This window comes from Thamnophis sirtalis, unplaced genomic scaffold (genome assembly GCF_051295495.1).
Source record: "Thamnophis sirtalis isolate CommonGarterSnake01/CBP01778 unplaced genomic scaffold, rThaSir2_p1.2 scaffold_14, whole genome shotgun sequence".
Taxonomy (NCBI): Eukaryota; Metazoa; Chordata; class Lepidosauria; order Squamata; family Natricidae; genus Thamnophis; species Thamnophis sirtalis.
This window is the reverse complement of record NW_028261394.1, coordinates 5,249,404-5,268,537: the sequence shown is the minus strand read 5'-3', so window position 1 is coordinate 5,268,537 and position 19,134 is coordinate 5,249,404. Positions and strand designations below refer to the sequence as shown.

General features: G+C 48.3%; 1 protein-coding gene across 1 annotated transcript; it reads right to left on the bottom strand.

The window, feature by feature from the left end:
• Positions 1-258: 258 nt before the first annotated feature.
• TMEM11 (transmembrane protein 11) lies at positions 259-14,618 on the bottom strand. The gene is made up of 2 exons (XM_014075371.2): positions 14,504-14,618; positions 259-1,278 (listed from the first exon to the last, which is right to left on the bottom strand). The coding sequence occupies exons 1-2, from the start codon at positions 14,572-14,574 to the stop codon at positions 762-764; spliced, it is 588 nt and encodes a 195-aa protein (XP_013930846.2). The 5' UTR covers positions 14,575-14,618; the 3' UTR covers positions 259-761.
• Positions 14,619-19,134: the final 4,516 nt, after the last annotated feature.

The following is a 19,134-nucleotide window of genomic DNA, read 5'->3' as shown; positions in this document are numbered from 1 at the left end:
TTTTATTATTTCTCTCTTCAAAATCTTGGTGTATCTTATAGCACGAAAAATACGGTATTCTGTTACCTAACTGTTATTGCATGGGGGGGGGGGGGGAATCCACTGGGCTTCCTTGTGTTTTGACACCCTTGCTGTAAAGTCTCTCTGTCTACTGACGAGCTCTTTCGCCCAATCTATCCTTTAAAATTGGGCTTCACCCCCGCTGAAGAGTTTCCTCCCAGATGTTTTTTTCGTCCCAATAGAAAAAAAGGACCTCTGGAAATTCTCATCCTTTAATGAATGGTCAGTGATATCGTTGAGCTGGTTTCTGTAGAATACAATTAAACAAGAGACTTAAGGGTGGTTGTTTCCCCCCACACACCTCCAAGGGTGGGTGGGGTGGTGGAGGATGGGTGGAGGAACCAACATCGACCCACCAACCCCGTGTATTGTTTTCCTTGCCCCGAGATCCCACGACTGTTGTCTTCATTGCTCGTCCGTCGCAGGTCTGGGGCATTAAAAAAAAAAAACATAACAGGAATCCCTTGATGTGTGACGGGTGATTGTTTGTTTCCCCCCCCCAAAAAAAATAATAATAACCAAAGCAACAATAATAATAATAATAATAATCGGGTAAACCGAAAGAAAACGGATTTCCAGGCACCACTTCAAGAGGAAAAAAATAAGAGTCGAATTGTTCCTGTAGGAGAGTCCTTAATACACCTTTAGCGCTGGGTTTCTCTCCCCTCCACCCCGCCCCTTCCCGCCGTCCTCGGCCGCAATCATACGGCGTAGAGTTCGTACACCTTCTTTACACAGTACGCCAGGGCCGCCAAGGCTATCGTGTTGTGGAGTCTCTTCCTGTGGAGATCGTCCTTCCTCACTAGCACCACTGGGGTGGAGGTGGTCAGCGTGTGTAAGGGCAGGCGAGAGAGTTTGTAGGCGTTGTACTCCACCTGGTACTTGCAGCAGGGGTCGAACTGCCAGGAGATGCCGTAGAGGGTGCAGCAGGCCACGCTGAGCACGCCGGCCGGCAGAGAGATGTAGTGGGAATAATCCAGGGGGAGAGCCAGAGGGGTGAAGAGGCAGGCCGTGCCCGCCAGCACCGCCGTCTTGTGCAGGCAGTTCCCCACCGTGATCCAACGGGCCGTCTCGTCCCCGATGCGGGTGGGCTCGATCACGATGTACTTGTACTGCGCCTCCAGGGCTTGCTCCAGCTCGTATTCGAACTGGTCCTGCGCGTTCTCCCCGTTGTAGATTTCGTGGACAATGTAACAGTCCGTGGCGGATAAGGAGACCCTGTGGGAAGGGAGAGGAGAGGGTTACTCAGAGGGGGTTGGAGGGAGAGGCCTCCCGCCTGTCCCTGTGCCCTCCCGATCGAGGGCCCTCTGGGAGCCCATCTCTGGCACCCTAACAGTAGCCGTTTTTTTGCCATCTCTGCCCACTCCGTCATCTTCATCATGCGCTCTTCTGTTGTGGGAAACATACAGAAGAACACAGACAGAGGTGGGTTCCTACCAGTTCCTACCAGTAGAACTGGTTCGTCAAATCTACTGAACCAGTTAGAAGAGGTTCCACCAGTGGACCCGGAAAGCAGGCCACACCTACAGAGGAGGTTCCAAAATTTTTTGAAACCCACCACTGGTGGGTGTGTAATGTCCCACAGTTATCTACGCATTAATAATGATCTAGTAATATTTCCTTATACATTTTAGGGACCTTTCCTTACAGAATTGGTGTTTTCTTTCATACTTTTGGATTTCTAATTTCTGTTTCCGTTAGTTGGCAATTGCTAAAAACCAATCCCACGTGAAAAAGTATTCAAAGCCTTCTTGATTTTAATTGTCAATTTATTTATTCCGGCACATTGTAATATTTATTCATTTACATATCTCTGTTTTTCCACTGTTGTGCAAACACAATTCCAGCAGCTGCCAACGTGTGTAAAATTAAATATATATTATACTCCCTTTCAAATAGCCAACAAAATATTTCTGGTTTTAATTCCATATCTTGCTTTACGATTGCTTCTAACCACTAACTTCTGAATAGCTACTTGGACCGACCTAAGTACTAATTCATAATTTCATATCCGGTCACATGGGCGGCAAGCCACTCCCATCCGGTCACATGGGTGGCAAGCCACTCCCATCCAGTCACATGGGTGGCAAGCCACCCCCACAAAGGAGGCCACACCCACAGAGTAGGTTCCAACAATTTTTGAAACCCACCACTGAACACGGACCTCAGTGGTCTTAACCTTAAACACTCAAAGAGCCACTTGGACCCGTTTCCCACGGAAAGGAAAACACCGGGAGCCACGAAATCTTTCCCGTGCCTGACCATTTCCTGAAAAACTAGCATATGTAGTTGGATTAAATGTTCCATTTTCTTCTGGATTTTTTTTTTCTTGGATTTAACCATGGTTGGCCTACCAGGGTTTGAAAAGCTCAATAAATCGCATGCCAGTAGTGGGTGTGATGCATATTTTGAGCAACGGAGCCGCAGCAGCAGGATGAAAGAGCCACATGCGGCTCCAGAGCCTGACCCCTCTTCTAGCCCAACCCCCTGCTCAAGTCAGAGACCCTATACCCTTTTCTCTTCGCGAAAACGGGCCCGGTTTTTTTGCCAAAACAAAGGGCATGCATAGCCTTTAGGAGGCTTGCAGAGTGCTCTCCGGGGGCTGGGAGGCGGGGCAAAAGCGAGCAAAAAAACCCAGCCCATTTTTCACTCGTTTCTGCCCTCCCGTCCCCAAGGAGCACTTTGCAGGCCTCCCAAACCCCCTGCACATCCATTTTTTGCGAAGGGAGCTGGGTTTCAGGTGGCCAAAAATGCAGTATTCGGCGTATAAGACGCACCCAGATTTCCGTCCTCTCTTTTGCTGGGGGAAAGGTGCGTCTTATACTCTGAAAAATATGTTAATTGGAAAAACTAGCAGATTGAACGATTGCCTGCTTTGTCTGGCTGGGAAGCCCCCCCCCTCTCTCCATTGACTATTGGGCCCCTAGGAAAGTCACTTCAAAACCTTGAGGTCTTCTTGAACGGGTGAAGTGGTGGACTTTATAGGTCTCCGGAGTTATTTTCAAGAGGCCTCGGGAAGGGTGTGTGTGTGTGTGTGTGATAAAGCCAGACTGGCTCCCAGCACCTTTGTCGAACATGTCAGCAAAAAGGCAAACGGCTTCAAATCAGATTCTGCTCCCGGAGAACCAAGCGGCTGAGTTAATTTGCCAGCACTGGGCTGGGTCTATACAAAACGGGCTTATCAACTTAGCACATTTCGAAGCCACTGCGTCAGGGGGAGAAAAAAAAAGAGCTATTGACAAAATCTAAAGCTAAATCATACGGACCGAGAAGGGTCTATTGTCCAGGCCAGGATGTGAGCGAGCTTCAGAACTCCTCTATTCAACGCATTCATTCACTGGGGCTTCGGGCCCCTCACAAAAGCAGGATTTGGGGTTTCACGGGATTTGTTTAGCGTCTGTTCTCGCATGCTGGGGTCGGTAAGGCAGGGACGAAGAGGGTGGATTTTTAGTGCTTTGGCCAAATCTCTTCCCTATCACAATCTTAAGCCTGGGAGAGAGAGAACAACCTTATTTTAGAGTTGTGTTTCTTCTTAATGTGAAGATGGGTGGACTTCAACTCCCAGAATTCCCCAGCCAGCCATGAACGATAAGAGTTGGGAGAGACCAAGAGGATCACTTAGTTTATTGTTTCTCAGCCTTGGCAACTTAAAGATGATGGGTGGACTTCAACTCCCAGAATTCCCCAGCCAGCCATGAATGATAGAGTTGGAAGGGACCAGAAAGGCCATCCAGCCCAGTGATTCTCGGCCTTGGTAACTTTTAAGATGGGTGGACTTCAATTCCCAGAATTCCCCAACCAGCCATGAACGATAGAGTTGGAAGAGACCAAGAGGATCACTTAGTTTATTGTTTCTCAGCCTTGGCAACTTAAAGATGATGGGTGGACTTCAACTCCCAGAATTCCCCAGCCAGCCATGAACAATAGAGTTGGAAGGGACCAGAAAGACCATCCAGCCCAGTGATTCTCGGCCTTGGTAACTTTTAAGATGGGTGGACTTCAATTCCCAGAATTCCCCAGCCAGCCATGAATGATAGAGTTGGAAGTGACCAAGAGGATCACTTAGTTTATTGTTTCTCAGCCTTGGCAACTTAAAGATGATGGGTGGACTTCAACTCCCAGAATTCCCCAGCCAGCCATGAACAATAGAGTTGGAAGGGACCAGAAAGACCATCCAGCCCAGTGATTCTCGGCCTTGGTAACTTTTAAGATGGGTGGACTTCAATTCCCAGAATTCCCCAGCCAGCCATGAATGATAGAGTTGGAAGTGACCAAGAGGATCACTTAGATTATTGTTTCTCAGCCTTGGCAACTTGAAGATGATGGGTGGACTTCAACTCCCAGAATTCCCCAGCCAGCCATGAACGATAGAGTTGGAAGGGACCAGAAAGGCCATCCAGCGCAGTGATTTTTGGCCTTGGTAACTTTTAAGATGGGTGGACTTCAATTTCCAGAATTCCCCAGCCAGCCATGAATGATAGAGTTGGAAGTGACCATGAAGATCACTTAGATCAGTGTTTCCCAAACTTGGCAATTTTAAGACTTGTGGACTTCAACTCCCAGAGTTCTCCAACCAGAAGAGCTAGCTGGAGAATTCTGGGAGTTGAAGTCCACAAGTCTTAAAGTTGCCAAGTTTGGGAAACACTGACTTAGATTATTGTTTCTCAGCCTTGGCAATTTGAAGATGATGGGTGGACTTCAACTCCCAGAATTCCCCAGCCAGCCATGAATGATAGAGTTGGAAGGGACCAGAAAGGCCATCCAGCGCAGTGATTCTTGGCCTTGGTAACTTTTAAGATGGGTGGACTTCAATTCCCAGAATTCCCCAGCCAGCCATACTAGGTGGGGAATTCTGGGAGTTGAAGTCCACTGTATAGATGTTATAGAAGCTATTTATACCTACGGGAAGAGAAACATGAGCGGGGGGGGGGGGGAAACTAATGCAGGTACATTATGGGTTTCCGATGACATCTGATGGGGAAGAGTAATGCTGCCCTATTTGAATTTTGATCCCACCCAGCTGTTCCCATGGCTTTAGGAACAACTGCAAGAATATTATATTTGAGAATGTAAGAATATTATAAAATCAGATGTCACTTAATTTAAGGACAAACATTTACTTTTACCCCCTTTTTCAGAGAGACCTTTAAAAAGCTGGTCCCGAGATTAAGTGGGCTTTAAAAACAGTACAGAAACTGGGAAATCACACTTATGAATTATGCATGCCGCCTTAACAGACGGCCAGCATCGCACTGGCCGTTTCCTGGATCAATCTTAAATATGCTTGTAAAGTTTGTTCGCTGTTTATAAAAAGAAATGGTCTGTTTGAACAGCAAACCGAGATCGAAATTTCCAGTCATCGCTCCTGGAAAGGGATGAATTCTTTCTTTGTGGACAGTTGTGATGTCTCACAAGATTCAACTCACGCAGTTGTGATGTCTCACAAGATTCAACTCACGCAGTGCAAGGTCTACCAGAGAGGGTACCTGCCACTTCACAGTGTCCCTCCAGTCCCACCCCATTGGGGGCTGAGAGTTTCTGCACACCTTCAAAGGAAGTGGCCATCCCACCTAGGAATACAGGTAGCCCTAGACCGGGTGTGGGCAACCTGCGGCTCCGGAGCCACATATGTGGCTCTTTGGTCCCCCTGCTGCGACTCCCTGTCGGCTGAACTGCCTGGCCCCGCACCTTGTCCTCCCCTTCCAATCACTCCTCGCCTGGCCTGAGATGACAGGGAGGGAGAGAGGGGGGGGAGAGACAGACATTTCCCACAGAAAACACCGGGAGCCTCAAAACCTGGGTAGGCGTGGCAGTGTGGGGGGGGTGTCATCATGTCACTGGGAGTGAGTGATGTCAAGCTGGCCACACCCACCCAGTTTTTCTGGCTCCAGGTGTTTTCTTTACTGTGGGAAATGGGTCCAATTGGCTCTTTGAGTGTTTAAGGTTTCAGACCTCCCCACTCTAGACATTCGCTTAACGACCGAAGTTACAATGGCACTTGAAGGAAGCGACTTATGACCATTTTTCACACAATTGTTGCGGCATCCCCACGATCAGCATTCAGACACTTGGCAACTGGCATGTACCTATGACGGCTGCAGGGTCCTGGGGAGGGGTGGTGGTGGTCACATGATCCTTCTTTTCGACCTTCTGACAAGCAAAGTCAATGGGGGAAGGTGGATTTACTTTACAACCGTATTACTAATTTAGTAACATCAGCGATTCACTTAACGAATGCAGCGAGAAAGTTTGCCAAACTCGTCAAAATTCACTGAAGTACTGTCTCGCTTACTTGCAGAAATTCTGGGCTCCCTTGTGGTCATAAGTCAAGGACTTACCACCAGTATTTCCCAGGTCAGCTAGAACGTGCTTCCCGTCCAAGGAACAATCTGTTCTTTAAGTGGAGGATCGCTATGCAGAAATGCAGCAAGGAGTTTGCACGAAAGAAGGGGAAATACTTTGCATTTTCTTCGCTAAGGACAAAATTATATTCCTATTCAGTCCTGTCTCATTAGACGAAGTAAAGTTTGGAAAATATAAGCGACCGAATTTCTCTTTTAAGTCACGCTTTAAAGCGAAAACACCAGCCTGCCACAAATGTGCCCCAAGGTTTATGCATATTGGAACAAAAACTACCCCAGAAACAAATTTATCTATGTAGTGATCCAACCAGTCGGGTAAGAATCAATTAATAATATTTATTGCTTTCTTGGCACTTTCTGAACATTCAGAAAGTACTTATTAAAACAGGCCAGAGATGGTTAATTGTGTTAATTACTGGCACCCTGGTTCACAAGAGAGAGAAAAAATTAAGCCAATGATTTATGGCAGAAACATAAAATTGCAAACTTGAAACAGCCGCTCATGTTTAAACTGGGGACTTAAGAGATTCCAGTTTTACACAAAACAGGAGCGCAGGAGGATAATGTAACATGCGGAGTGGAAAACCAGTTTGGTGGTTGGTTAACAGTTAATGTTAAGCCTACAAACCAGGAGGTGGTGAGTTCCACAATCTGCCTTAGGCACAAAAGCTAGCTAGGGCACCTTGGGCCAGCCACTTTCCCTCCACCCTAGGAAGGAGGCAATGGCAAATTACCTCGGAAGAACCTTGCCAAGGAAACCGCAGGCAATCTTTTGAGATTCACACAACACTGAATGGATCAATTATGCATCTTTAGATACAACGATCTAAAGAGCCGAGGTGGCAGAGTGGTTAGGGTGCAGTACTGCAGGCCACTTCAGCTGACTGTTATCTGCAGTTCAGCGGTTCTAATCTCACCGGCTCAAGGTTGACTCAGCCTTCCATCCTTCTGAGATGGGTGAAATGAGGACCCAGACTGTGGGGGCGATATGCTGACTCTGTAAACCGCTTAGAGAGGGCTGAAAGCCCTATAAAGCGGTATATAAGTCTAACTGCTATTGCTATTGCTAACAATCGACCAAGCCCTACACAGATTCTGGAAGATTACTTGCATTGATCCAAGCCAAACATCAAGACACTAAACCAAATGTCCCTAAAAAATTAAAATCAATACTCTGCTTACAGCTTTGGAAAGTACACATATCAAGCTAACCTACAGCCTAGACACAATTTCCCAAATAAACCACAATCAGAAAGGTCGGCAGTTCGACGGTTCGAATCCCTAGCGCCGCGTAATGGAGTGAGCTCCCGTGACTTGTCCCAGCTTCTGCCAACCGAGCAGTTCGAAAGCACGTAAAAAATGCAAGTAGAAAAATAGGTACCACCTTTGGTGGGAAGGGAACAGCGTTCCGTGCACCTTCGGCCTTGAATCATGCCAGCCACATGACCACGGAGATGTCTTCGGACAGCGCTGGCTCTTCGGCATTGAAACGGAGATGAGCACCGCCCCCTAGAGTCGGGAACGACTAGCACATACGTGCGAGGGGAACCTTTACCTTACCCATAGCCTTGCCTTCAAAGCTACAACACAACTTCAGGGAAAAGGGTCAGGGAAAACCGCTCTGAAGGACTGGGACCATTGGGGAAATAGGCAGATAACGGGCGAACATAATTCATTGTATCTAAACTGCATTCCTAGCTGCAGTTCTTGGAGATGTTTCCGGAAAAAGCAAGGGAAGAAAAGAAAAAAACGATTGTGGGAGAACTCTTAAAAGGAAAGAATCCACTGTGATGATGTTATCGCTTGCCCAGAAACATGAGATCTCCATTCAACACACGGTTCAAAGAAGAATTCTTCTGGGACAGCTGCTTGGAAGCCTTCAGGACAAGAATGCCTATCAACCCTCCCACATTTTCAGAAATATGGATCATAAATATATATATATATATATCAGCCAGCGGAATATGTTTCCCAGGGTGAAGGTAAAAAAAACACCACAGCTAATTCTACTTTTAAGGTGAGGGAGGAAGGGGAATATTTCCAACAATTTGGGGGAGGGAGGGGGGGAGAAACTTTATTATCGAGCAAATAAATATTAATAAATGCAAGCCAGGGTGTGCCCTTGTAATTCTGGATAGGATCCCAGAATACAATGGAAACATACTTTAGAGCTGGGACTCGGCTCTGGAGAGCATGTGGAAGACTAATTTTAAAATGTAGCCTTTGCCTTCTGTTAGAGCAGTTTTTGTGTCGTGGTTAAGGCACCAGGCTGGAAACTAGGTAGCTGTGAGTTCTAGTTCCTCCCCAGGCATGGAAGCCAGCTGGGCGACTCTGGGCCAATCACCAGGAGACTGGGAGTTCTAGTCTCACTTCAGGCGTGAAAACTAGCTGGGTGATTTTTGCGCCAGTCACCAGGAGACTGGGAGTTGTAGTCCTGCATTAGGCATGGAAGCCAGCTGGGTGACTTTGGGCCAATCACCAGGAGATTGTGAGTTCTAGTCCTGCGTTGAACATGGAACCCAGTTGGGTGATTTGGGGGCCAATAACCAAGAGACTGAGTTATAGTCTCACTTCAGGCATGAAAACTAGCTGGGTGACTTTGGGCCAATCACCAGGAGACTGGGATTTCTAGTCCTGCATTAGGTATGAAAGACGGTTTGGGCGACTTTGGGCCAGTCCCTCCCATCTCTCTCAGCCCAATCTACCTCACAGGAAGTGCTATGGTGGCACAATGGTTAGAGTGCAGTACTGCAGGCTCCTTCGGTTGCCTGCTGGCTGCCTGCAATTTGGCAGTTCAAATCCCACCAGGCTCAAGGTCGACTCAGCCTTCCGTCCTTCCGAGGTGGGTAAAATGAGGATCCAGATTGTGGGGGGAAAGAGGCTGACTCTGTCAACCGCTTAGAGAGGGTTGTAAAAGCACCCTGAAGCAGTATCTACGTCTATGTGCTAACACTATTGTTGTCATGGGAGGTGGAAAGAGTATTAGGTATGTTTGCCTCCGTGAGTTAGTTATAAAGAGATTTTAAAAACCTAGTAAATCAATAAAAATAAATCAACTAGAGAGACTGGAGCAATAAAGCATCTGCTTCAACCACCGTTTCCTCACTGTGGTTTAATGTTAACCCTGTGAATGAGCAACCCAAGAAATGCAAACTAGATTAACAATGTCATCTTTTGATTGGGAACCCCTTGATAACAAAATTCTCATGTGGCTGAGCCAATCTTTTGCCGGACAATGGATAGCATGCAAGTATTTGTAGCCAAGTTCTCTAGAGCAGGCGTCTTTAAGACTTGTGGACTTCAGCTCCCAGAATTCCTCAGCCAGCAAAGCTGTGTCACCTAGAACAGGGGTCTCCAACCTTGGCTCCTTTAAGACTTGGACTTCAACTCCCAGAATTCCTCAGCCAGCAAAGCTGTGTCACCTAGAACAGGGGTCTCCAACCTTGGCTCCTTTAAGACTTGGACTTCAACTCCCAGAATTCCTCAGCCAGCAAAGCTGTGTCACCTAGAACAGGGGTCTCCAACCTTTGCTTCTTTAAGACTTGGACTTCAACTCCCAGAATTCCCCAGCCAGCTGGCTGAGGAATTCTGGGAGTTGAAGTTCACAAGTCTCAAAGTGCCCTAGGTTAGAGACCCCCCTGATCTAGAGGAGGTCCTGGTTTTAGTATCTTTTGGCATCCTTGCCTATATGACATACATCCTGAAAAAAAAATTAAGCTCTTTTTCTTTCATTCCTTTGCAGATCCAACTATTTTAATAATAATAAACCCTCGCAGCCCACCATGCATCAAGCTGCACCATGAAGTTAGAAAAGTTTGTTGCAAAGTTTGAAATTGGCCAGTAGAATAAAAATTAAGTTGCAGTTTTCAGACTTGGTTACATGAGAGTTGGGTTGTAACTATTTTCTTCTTTCACAAACTAACCCGAGGAAGAAAGTAAAAATATTTATTTCCCACGTTTCATTCAAGAGTTCAAGTCCTCCCTCTTATCTTCCTCCCAACAATATTTAGGCCCTTTACTTTCCACGCCAACAAAATATCCTTTTTTTCTATCTTGCCAAGGGTGAAATATTTAAACATTGACAAGCTGAGAGCCCACCCACAACTCAATTAATTCCACGCCAGCCCCCAACTTAATTTTCCAAATGCAAGACAAATACATTACCCATATAAAAAAAAATACAAATCAACCAGCACCAACAATTGTACACCCAGAAGTCACTTTTGGAAGACTCGGGAATGTTCAGAAAACGACAATCTAAAATTTATTAAGACTTGGGAAGGGAATAAATAGTGAATTGAAGACCGAATGGATCTTTTGTCATTCCTATCCAAACTGATCTGAAAGTGAATTTCAAAAATGACCAGCTACAAGAGTGATATGGAAAAAGATGCTGGCTAGATAATACGAAATGAAAAATTGCTGATGCCTTCATAATTAAAAGCAACGTACAAATCACAAATCAAAGGAGTCCCTTGGATAACTGGACTGACAAAAAGAAAAAAAGACTCATTAAAGCTCGGAAGGACTTTTGTGAGAAGGGACTTAAAAAAGATGGAATCAAATCCTAGAACATTGTTTGAGGCGATTAAAGAGCAAGATTGTTAAACGGAAGAATGTAAAGTTGGTTTATTTGACCAAGCTTAAAATAGATCTGGCGCTTATGACTGATCGTTCTTAATGGCCTTTTGCTGATATCAAGACTGAAGACAGAGGCTTTTAAGGAAAGTAAGTAATAGGGAAGAAGAGACCATTTGTTATCTTTTAAAAGAAGGTGATAAGTTACTAAAATAGTTTGCACTTGTGATGGAGAGAGGTTATTTGTGTGTGTGTGTGTGTGTGTGTGTGTGTGTGTGTGTGTCTTCCTGTACTATATTATATCTTTCTTGCAATTTTTTTCTTTTGTTCTTTATCTTTCTAAATGTAATGTTTTAAATAAAATGTCTATATTTTTTTTTAAAATCAGGAGCACTGAGGAACCACCTGCAGAAGCAAACTAGGATGCTTGAATCTCCCTGATTCCAACATGTAGGAAAGAAAGGCGAAAAGTTCCTGAGCCGAGGATGGATCTTGACTTCTCCCTTCCCACGTTCTCCCCCAGATGTCCACCCCAACCCACAATGAGGTGAACTCACTGCTTTGATATATAAGCAAAGAGAGATAAAAAAATCTAATCATCACCATCATCCTTCCCCCTTCTAAGCCACGCCCACCGTTTTTCACAAAATCTGGGTCTTTCCAAAACAGCCGGACTCTTTCCTCCCCAACCCAGGACTTCTGATCTGACCGAGGCTTCCCAAGAGCCTGAAGCAAAACCCCTTTTATTCATTTGCTATGAATTCTGCTCATTCACCTCCAGCAAAGTCTTTCAAGGGAGGATTTACAGTCACAGACCTTCTCTGGCTTGGAGAGCTGCCAGGTTGATATCTGCAAAACATGGCAAGGAGTCTCGGAGAATCACGAACCAATTAAGCAAACTAATTTGTCTCCTGCAAACTCCACTCCCCTGTCACTCCTCTTTTATCTCCTCTGGGAGGGACCATTCATCATCCACCTCTGGCCTTACTCCCAAATCAACCCGTTCTTTAGCTGTTGTAAATTATAAATTTAATGAATTTATATGCCACCCAATCCCGAAGGACTCCGGGCGGAGCTGTGCCCTTCGTCTGGCAGCTCTGCGCATGCGTACACTGGGAACAGGCTCCAGCTGTTCTTCTGCCCCACTGATGTCTGACTCTGAAAGCAGCTGATAACTGTCAGAGGGCCCTGGCCCCCTCTCTGCCTCCGACACAGAGCCCTCCTCAGAGCCTTCCCCAGACTCCAGGACTGGCTCATGTTCCTCCCCAACCTCCTCACTATCTGAATCTGCTGCCAGCTCTGCATATCCAGGAGAACTCAATTTATATCTATTCTAAGGTTACCCCAACACTATCTATGGAGATTCCTAGTCCTCCAGGTCATGGTTGTCCCAAAGGTGCTTTTTTTCAAGAGGCAACTGGACTTTCTGGAAGTTTGTTTTTTTCTTTGAAGATATTTTGCTTCTCATCCAAGAAGCTTCTCTAAGCTGGATGGTGGGAAATGGAAGGATTTATATTCCTTGCAGACAGCTGGTCATTTGCATCCTTTTAGAGAGTCCTTGTGTCCTCAGAGTCTCCTGAGTGGTGCAAATGGATGTGGAGCCTTCTGGGAACCCCTGAATGGACTGTGTTGTAGACCGGAGATAGATGACGTCATATCCATCCCACTCTGTTGAGGGCTGTTCAATTGGGACATACATGGCCTCGTTGACCCCTCTTCTTTCAAACCAGTGGTCCTCTCTGTCCAAACTGGACTTTGCTGTCTTCAAAAGAGTGGCCTGGGTCTTTGAAATGCAGATGGACTTCTGAATCTAATCGCGAGGGGTTTGTTCTCCTATGTTGAGCCATGCGTTTAGGAAGTGGTTGAAGGTTCCACGCCCATTTTTACTACTCTGATGACCCTGAGCACACAGGTAAACCTCTAAGTGGACTCAAGGACTCTTTAAAAGGATGCAAATGACCAGCTCTGTCTGCAAGGAATATAAATCCTTCCATTCCCCACCATCCAGTCAGAGCTGAAGAAGCCTCTTGGATGACAGACAGCTGGTCATTTGCATTCTTTTAGAGAGTCTTTGAGCCCACTTGGAGGTTAGTTTGAAAGAAGAGGGGTCGAAGAGGCCGTCTGTGTCAAAGTTGGACAGCCCTTTCTCAACAGAGGAGGAGGGATGTGACACCGTCTATCTCCAGTCTACAACAGGGTCCTTTCAACAGTTCCAAGGATGCTCCACACCAATTTGCACCACTCAGGTGATCCTGAGGACACAGATAAACCTCCAAGCGGCCTCAACGACTCTCTAGAAAGAATGCAAATGACCAGCTCTGTCTGCAAGGAGGATAAATCCTTCCATTCCCCACCACCATCCAGCCAAAGCTGAAGAAGCTTCCTGGATGAGAAGTGAAAGGGGAAAAAAAGCAACTTTGGGTTACCCCAATAGAATTATGCAGGGCTGGAAATCCTTCCCCCTTCCCCCACATTACATTGTCTCTCTCCAAAACTAGGAGGGTCCCTTCTGGAGATGCTACCTTCCTACAGACACACACACCACTCCCCAATTCCTGTTTTGAACCCTCTTTGACCCTTGTCCACCCAAGGTCATTCTCACAACCTTTGACTGGTTCACATGACCAGCCCCAACCTTACCCACCCATCCCTTCCTCCCTCTCCCCGCAGGCTGGTTTAAACCCCCCTCCATCCCTTCCTCTCTCCCTCCCTGACTGGTTTAACCCCACCCATCCCTCCCTCTGGTCGTCCCCCCCCCCAAAAAGCTAGTTTAACACCGCATCCCTTCTCCCCCCCCCAAGGCTGGTTTAAGCCCCCAATCTCTTCCTCTCTCCCTCCCTGACTGGTTTAACCCCCCACATCCCTCCCTCCTGTCGCCCCCTCCCCCAAGGCTAGTTTAACACCACATCCCTTCTCCCCCCAAGGCTGGTTTAAGCCCCCAATCTCTTCTTCTCCCCCTCCCTGATTGGTTTTAACCCCAATCCCTCCATCCTGTCCCCCCCAAGCTGGTTTAAACCCCCTCCCCATTCCTTCTTTCCTCCCCCCCCCCCATAAGGCTGGTTTAACCCCCACATCCCTTCCTCTCTCCCTCCTGGCCCCCCACAGGTCTGGTTTAACCGCCCACCCTAAACACTTCCAGCTTCAAAAGCCCTGGCAGCTCACCAGGGGGTGGGGGGGCTCAACAGGGGGTGGGGGGGACACTCCTGGACCTTCCCCCCCATTTAATCAGGACGTGCAATCCAATGGAAGGCTTTTTTGGGGTGGGGTAGGTCTCAAAGGCCTGGAGAGGGACGGGGGAGAATCGGCGTGGGCGTTCCGGCCGCGCTGGGGACGATGGGGGTTGTAGTCCTTGCTCCCCTCTTTAACACCCCCCCACACTAGCCCTCAGCCTTTGGCCTCCCAAGCGGGGAGGGGGCTCGCAGGCCCCCCCGGAGCCGCCTCCTCTGCCCCACCAGGCCCTGCTCCATGGACCGAGGAGGCCCGTCTTGCCCGGCGGGACTCACCTCTCCCTGGCGGCGCCTCCGCCGCCGCTGGAGCTGCCGGGCCCCGCGCGCCTCCTTCCCCAGGCCGCCATCTTGGAAAAAGGCTTCGCAAATGTCTCCGCCGAAAGGGGCAGCGGAGGGCGGGGCTCGGCGGGGGGCTCGGAGGCAGGTTTTGGGAGCCGCCTCCCGAGGGCTGACGGGAAACGGAGTCCGGCGAGAGGGAGCCGAGGCACGCCGGGCAACGGGCGCCTCCTCTCGCACAAACTACAAACTCCAGCCATCTCGGCGGGAGGCGGGGAAAAAAAAAGGGATACCTGGGGGCGGGGCGGGGAACAAAAAGAAAAAGAGGAGCTGGAGCTTTGCCTCTTGGGAAATGCAGTCCCCCGGCAAGGGAAGGCGGAGGGAGGAGCCGGAGGGGGAAACTACTTTTCCCAGGGAAGAGCGGGGGGAGAGGTGCGGATCACGTGGGAGGCTCAACGAGGAGCGGGGAGAAAAATATTTTAGCCACACGGACGGAGTTCTGGCCCGCCCACTCTGCGCGGCTCAGCCAATGGGAGCCCGGCACCTCGTTTCTCGAGCTTCGGAGTCCGGACGCACGTTGGCAATGGAAAATAAATAATGAAATTAAATGAAAGGCGGGGGGGGGGGGATTTGAAACCACGTGCTTTCCGCTCTGTAGCAAGCAGCGCCCGCCATTGCAAAGGGGGTTGGGCTAGATGACCTCTAAGGTCCCTTCCAACCGCGTGCCTACCGTCCCTGCCCTAATGTTTTATTTGTATTCGTATCCATTTACATGTATTCATAATCATGTCCATACTTATATCTGCTATCTAATTCATGCTTGATGAAATAAATAAAATAATAAATAACTGTTATTGTGAAGGTATTAAGGTTATGGGATTTTTCAGGAGGGATAGTTGGTGGGAAAGTCCTACGGGGCAATCCTCAAACTTGAGGATCCTCAATCTTGATAAGCCATGGTTTGTTGAAAAACGACCCAAAGGTCACACTAAGCCAGAAAAGAACTGGGAAAACACCAAGTGAGCCCTTTAAATCTGGTCACTTTAAGAAGGGTGGACTTCAACTCCCAGGATTCTCCTGCCAGCATTAGCTGACCAAGTTTGAATACCCTGCTAACTTGATTTAACATATGATGGCTTAGCACTGGCCTATGAATCTGTCCAAACAACAGCCTTTTTGGCTGCCTCTGGACCTCACCTTGAAAAGTTCCTCTGTCTAGAATAGATAATGATTGATAGTTGATATTGATTGATAGATGATGAGAGAGAGAAGGGGGGAAAGAGGAGAGAAAGGAATGAGAGGGGGAGAAAGGAGAGGAGGGGGGAGAAAGAGAGCAAGAAAGAAGGCGAAAGAGAGGAAGAGGAGAGGGGGAGGAAGAAGAGAGGGGAGGAAGAGAGGGGAGGAAGAAGAGAGGGGAGAAAGAAGAGAGGGAGGAAAGACGGGGAGAGAGAGAAGAGGGGGAGAAAGGAAGGAGGGAGGAGAGAGCAGGAGAAAGAGGGAGAGTGGGAGAGGGAGAGGGAGAGAAAGAGGAGAGAAGGAAGAGAGGGGGAGGAAGAGGAGAGGGAAGAAAGAAGAGAGGGAGGAAAAACAGGGGGAGAAAGGAAAGAGAGGAGAGGGGGGGAAAGAGGAAGGATTGGATTGGATTGGATTGATTCGATTTGTATGCCGCCCTATTCCCAGAGGGACTCAGGGCGGCTGAACAAAAGCCAAGGGGAGGGGAACAAATACAAAAAGTAAGACAAAAACAAGACAACAATACAAAACAATTTAAAAACACAACAAGCACAACCAAATTCGAGAAGGGGTGGAACTCAAGACCCCCCAGGCCTGCTGGGACAGCCAGGACTTAACAGCTATACGGAAGGAGAGAGGAGAGAGCAGGAGAAAGAGAAGAGGAGAAAGAGGGGGAGAGGGAAAGGAGAGAGAGAGGAGGGAGTGAGAGAGAGGAGAGGAGGGAAGGAAGAGAGGGGGAGGAAGAGGAGAGGGGAGAAAGAAGAGAGGGAGGAAAAACAGGGGGAGAAAGGAAAGAGAGGAGAGGTGGAGAAAGAGGAAGGAGAGAGAAGAGAGCAGGAGAAAGAGAAGAGGAGAAAGAGGGAGAGGAGGGGGGAGAGGGAGAGGAGAGAGAGAGAGGAGGGAGTGAGAGAGAGGAGAGGAGAGAAGGAAGAGAGGGGGAGGAAGAGGAGAGGGGAGAAAGAAGAGAAGGAGGAAAAACAGGGGGAGAAAGGAAAGAGAGGAGGGGGGGAGAAAGAGGAAGGAGAGAAGAGAGCAGGAGAAAGAGAAGAGGAGAAAGAGGGAGAGGAGAGGGAGAGAGAGAGAGAGAGGAGGGAGTGAGAGAGAGGAGAGAAGGAAGAGAGGGGGAGGAAGAGGAGAGGGGAGAAAGAAGAGAAGGAGGAAAAACGGGGAGAAAGGAAAGAGAGGAGAGGGGGAGAAAGAGGAAGGAGAAGAGAGCAGGAGAAAGAGAAGAGGAGAAAGAGGGAGAGGAGGGGGGAGAGGGAGAGGAGAGAGAGAGAGGAGTGAGAGGAGAGAGGAGAGAAGGAGAAAAAAGAGAGGGAGAAGAAAGAGAGAGGAGAGGGGGAGAAAGAGAGAGGAGAAAGGGGAGGGGAGAGGGAGGGAGGGAGACCGAACCCTTCAGTCTTTGGCATAAGTGAATCTGTGCCCTTTTCCATTGTCTTTCCAAGTCCCAATCCCACCGAAAGCAAGGGATAACTTTAGCAACCAAACACCTTAGCCACACTTTTTTACGAAATAACATTTCATGCAACAGGCCCAGACTTTTATTAATAACACAACCCGAGGAGGAGGAGGAAAATATTAAAAGCACACGTGTACACACCAACCGGAAAGGTCACAGTTTTAAGAAATCCTGAGTCAGAAAGGCACATAGAATAAGGATGAAATCAACCCCACGGAGCCAGCCCCCCCCTTCCCCTCCTCTTCCTCCGAATCTTCTAAGCTGATGCCTCTTGAAAGTGGCAGCTGGTCCTTGAGGCTGGGGGCCCTGGGATGCTTGAAGCTCCGTGTCCTCCTGGTGGACTCCCCCACCCCTCAATCTAACCATAAGGAGGTGCTTCATCCGTGCCCCGTTATTCCTCCAACAGATCCCAGAAGTATTTTTTTTTCCCTTCTGAAAGATCTGCTAAAGTTTCATTCCCCCCGCCCCGCCCCAATTTGGCCTCTTGCAGAGAAGTTGGCACTTCTGAGAATCTCTAGCCAGTTTCGACCACAGCTGGAATTCCACCACCTCTGGGACAGACCAAAGCTGCGCCGAAAACACTTAACAACTGAGATACTCCCATAGAGGGGAAAAATGGGGGGAGCCCTCCATTCCATCACCTTGGACTTTGTGAGTCCTTCAAGGATAAGGATTTGATCGCTATCCCCCCCCCACCTGCCTTCCCCCTGTCCCTCTGCAATGCAAAAATTTAAAACTGCAGAAAAGTGAAGGGTTTCCCCTGTCCCGCCCAAAATCAAAGCATCGGTGTTAATAAACAAAACAAAAAAATATCTCAGTAAGTTCCACAAACTTTTGCAGAACTTTTTTTGCCCCACGGAAGAAAACTGGAGCCTTTCTGAAATAATTGCATTTCAGACTGACTTTTGCAAGCTCCCCTCTTCAGCCCAGGAAAATATTGCCATCCTATTTAGGATAATTCATCTTTCCTCCTCCTCCTCCTCCTCCTCAGCACCCAATAGTATTTTCATAGATAAGGAGGGCGTAGAGACAACTGAAGACAACGGAGGGGCCATGACAGTTATCGAACGGTAAGGCGGAGAAGTGTTCAAGTGTTCGAATTGTACGACAAGCAGTCTTAAACATTGTCGCTTGCTGGGTGGGTGGGTGGGGTGCAGATACAGGGGTGGGATTGAAAAATGTCAGCAACCGGTTCTCTGCCAGGTTGCTGGGTGGGCGTGGCTGTGGTGGGCGTGGCCTACTCAGCCTCCTGCACCATGGGGGGGGGGGGGGAGAGTTTCGCCCTCCCCAGGCTCCAGAAGCTTGTCTTGAGCCTTCGGGAGGGCGAAAACGGACTTCCCCGGGCTCTGAAGGCTGGAAAGGCGCCCATTTCTGGACTTCCAGAGCCCCGTTTTTCACACACACACACACACACACACACACACACACACACCAGAACCTCTGCGCGGGTCCTGCATTTACCTGGCATGATGAATGGGCCGCGTGGACACGGGGAGGGGCGGGCCAGCCAGTCCTTCCAAATACTGATTTGGCAAACCATATGCAAAATTAGCATCCGATTTGCCTGAACCGGTGCGAACTGGCTGAATCCCACCCCTGGGTGGATGCCCATCAGATAAGGGGTGTGTGTGTGTGTGTGGTGTGTGTGTGTGTGTGGTGTGTGTGTGTGCATAAGAGTACCAGTCCTCCCAACAAAACTCCAGCTGGATTCCCCCTGGTATGTTTTCAGAACGGTGTTTCTCAAAACGTAGCCCTTTTAAAACGGGTGGACTTCAACTCCCAGAAATCCCCAGCCAGGAATTCTGGGAGTTGAAGCCTCCACCCCACCCCGGCCATCTTAAAGCTGCCACGTTTGAGAAATGTTTGCTTTTAGAGCCATCCACAAATCAAAACCACAAACCATTTGCTGCTCCAAATATGACCCTTTTAGGTAACTGCC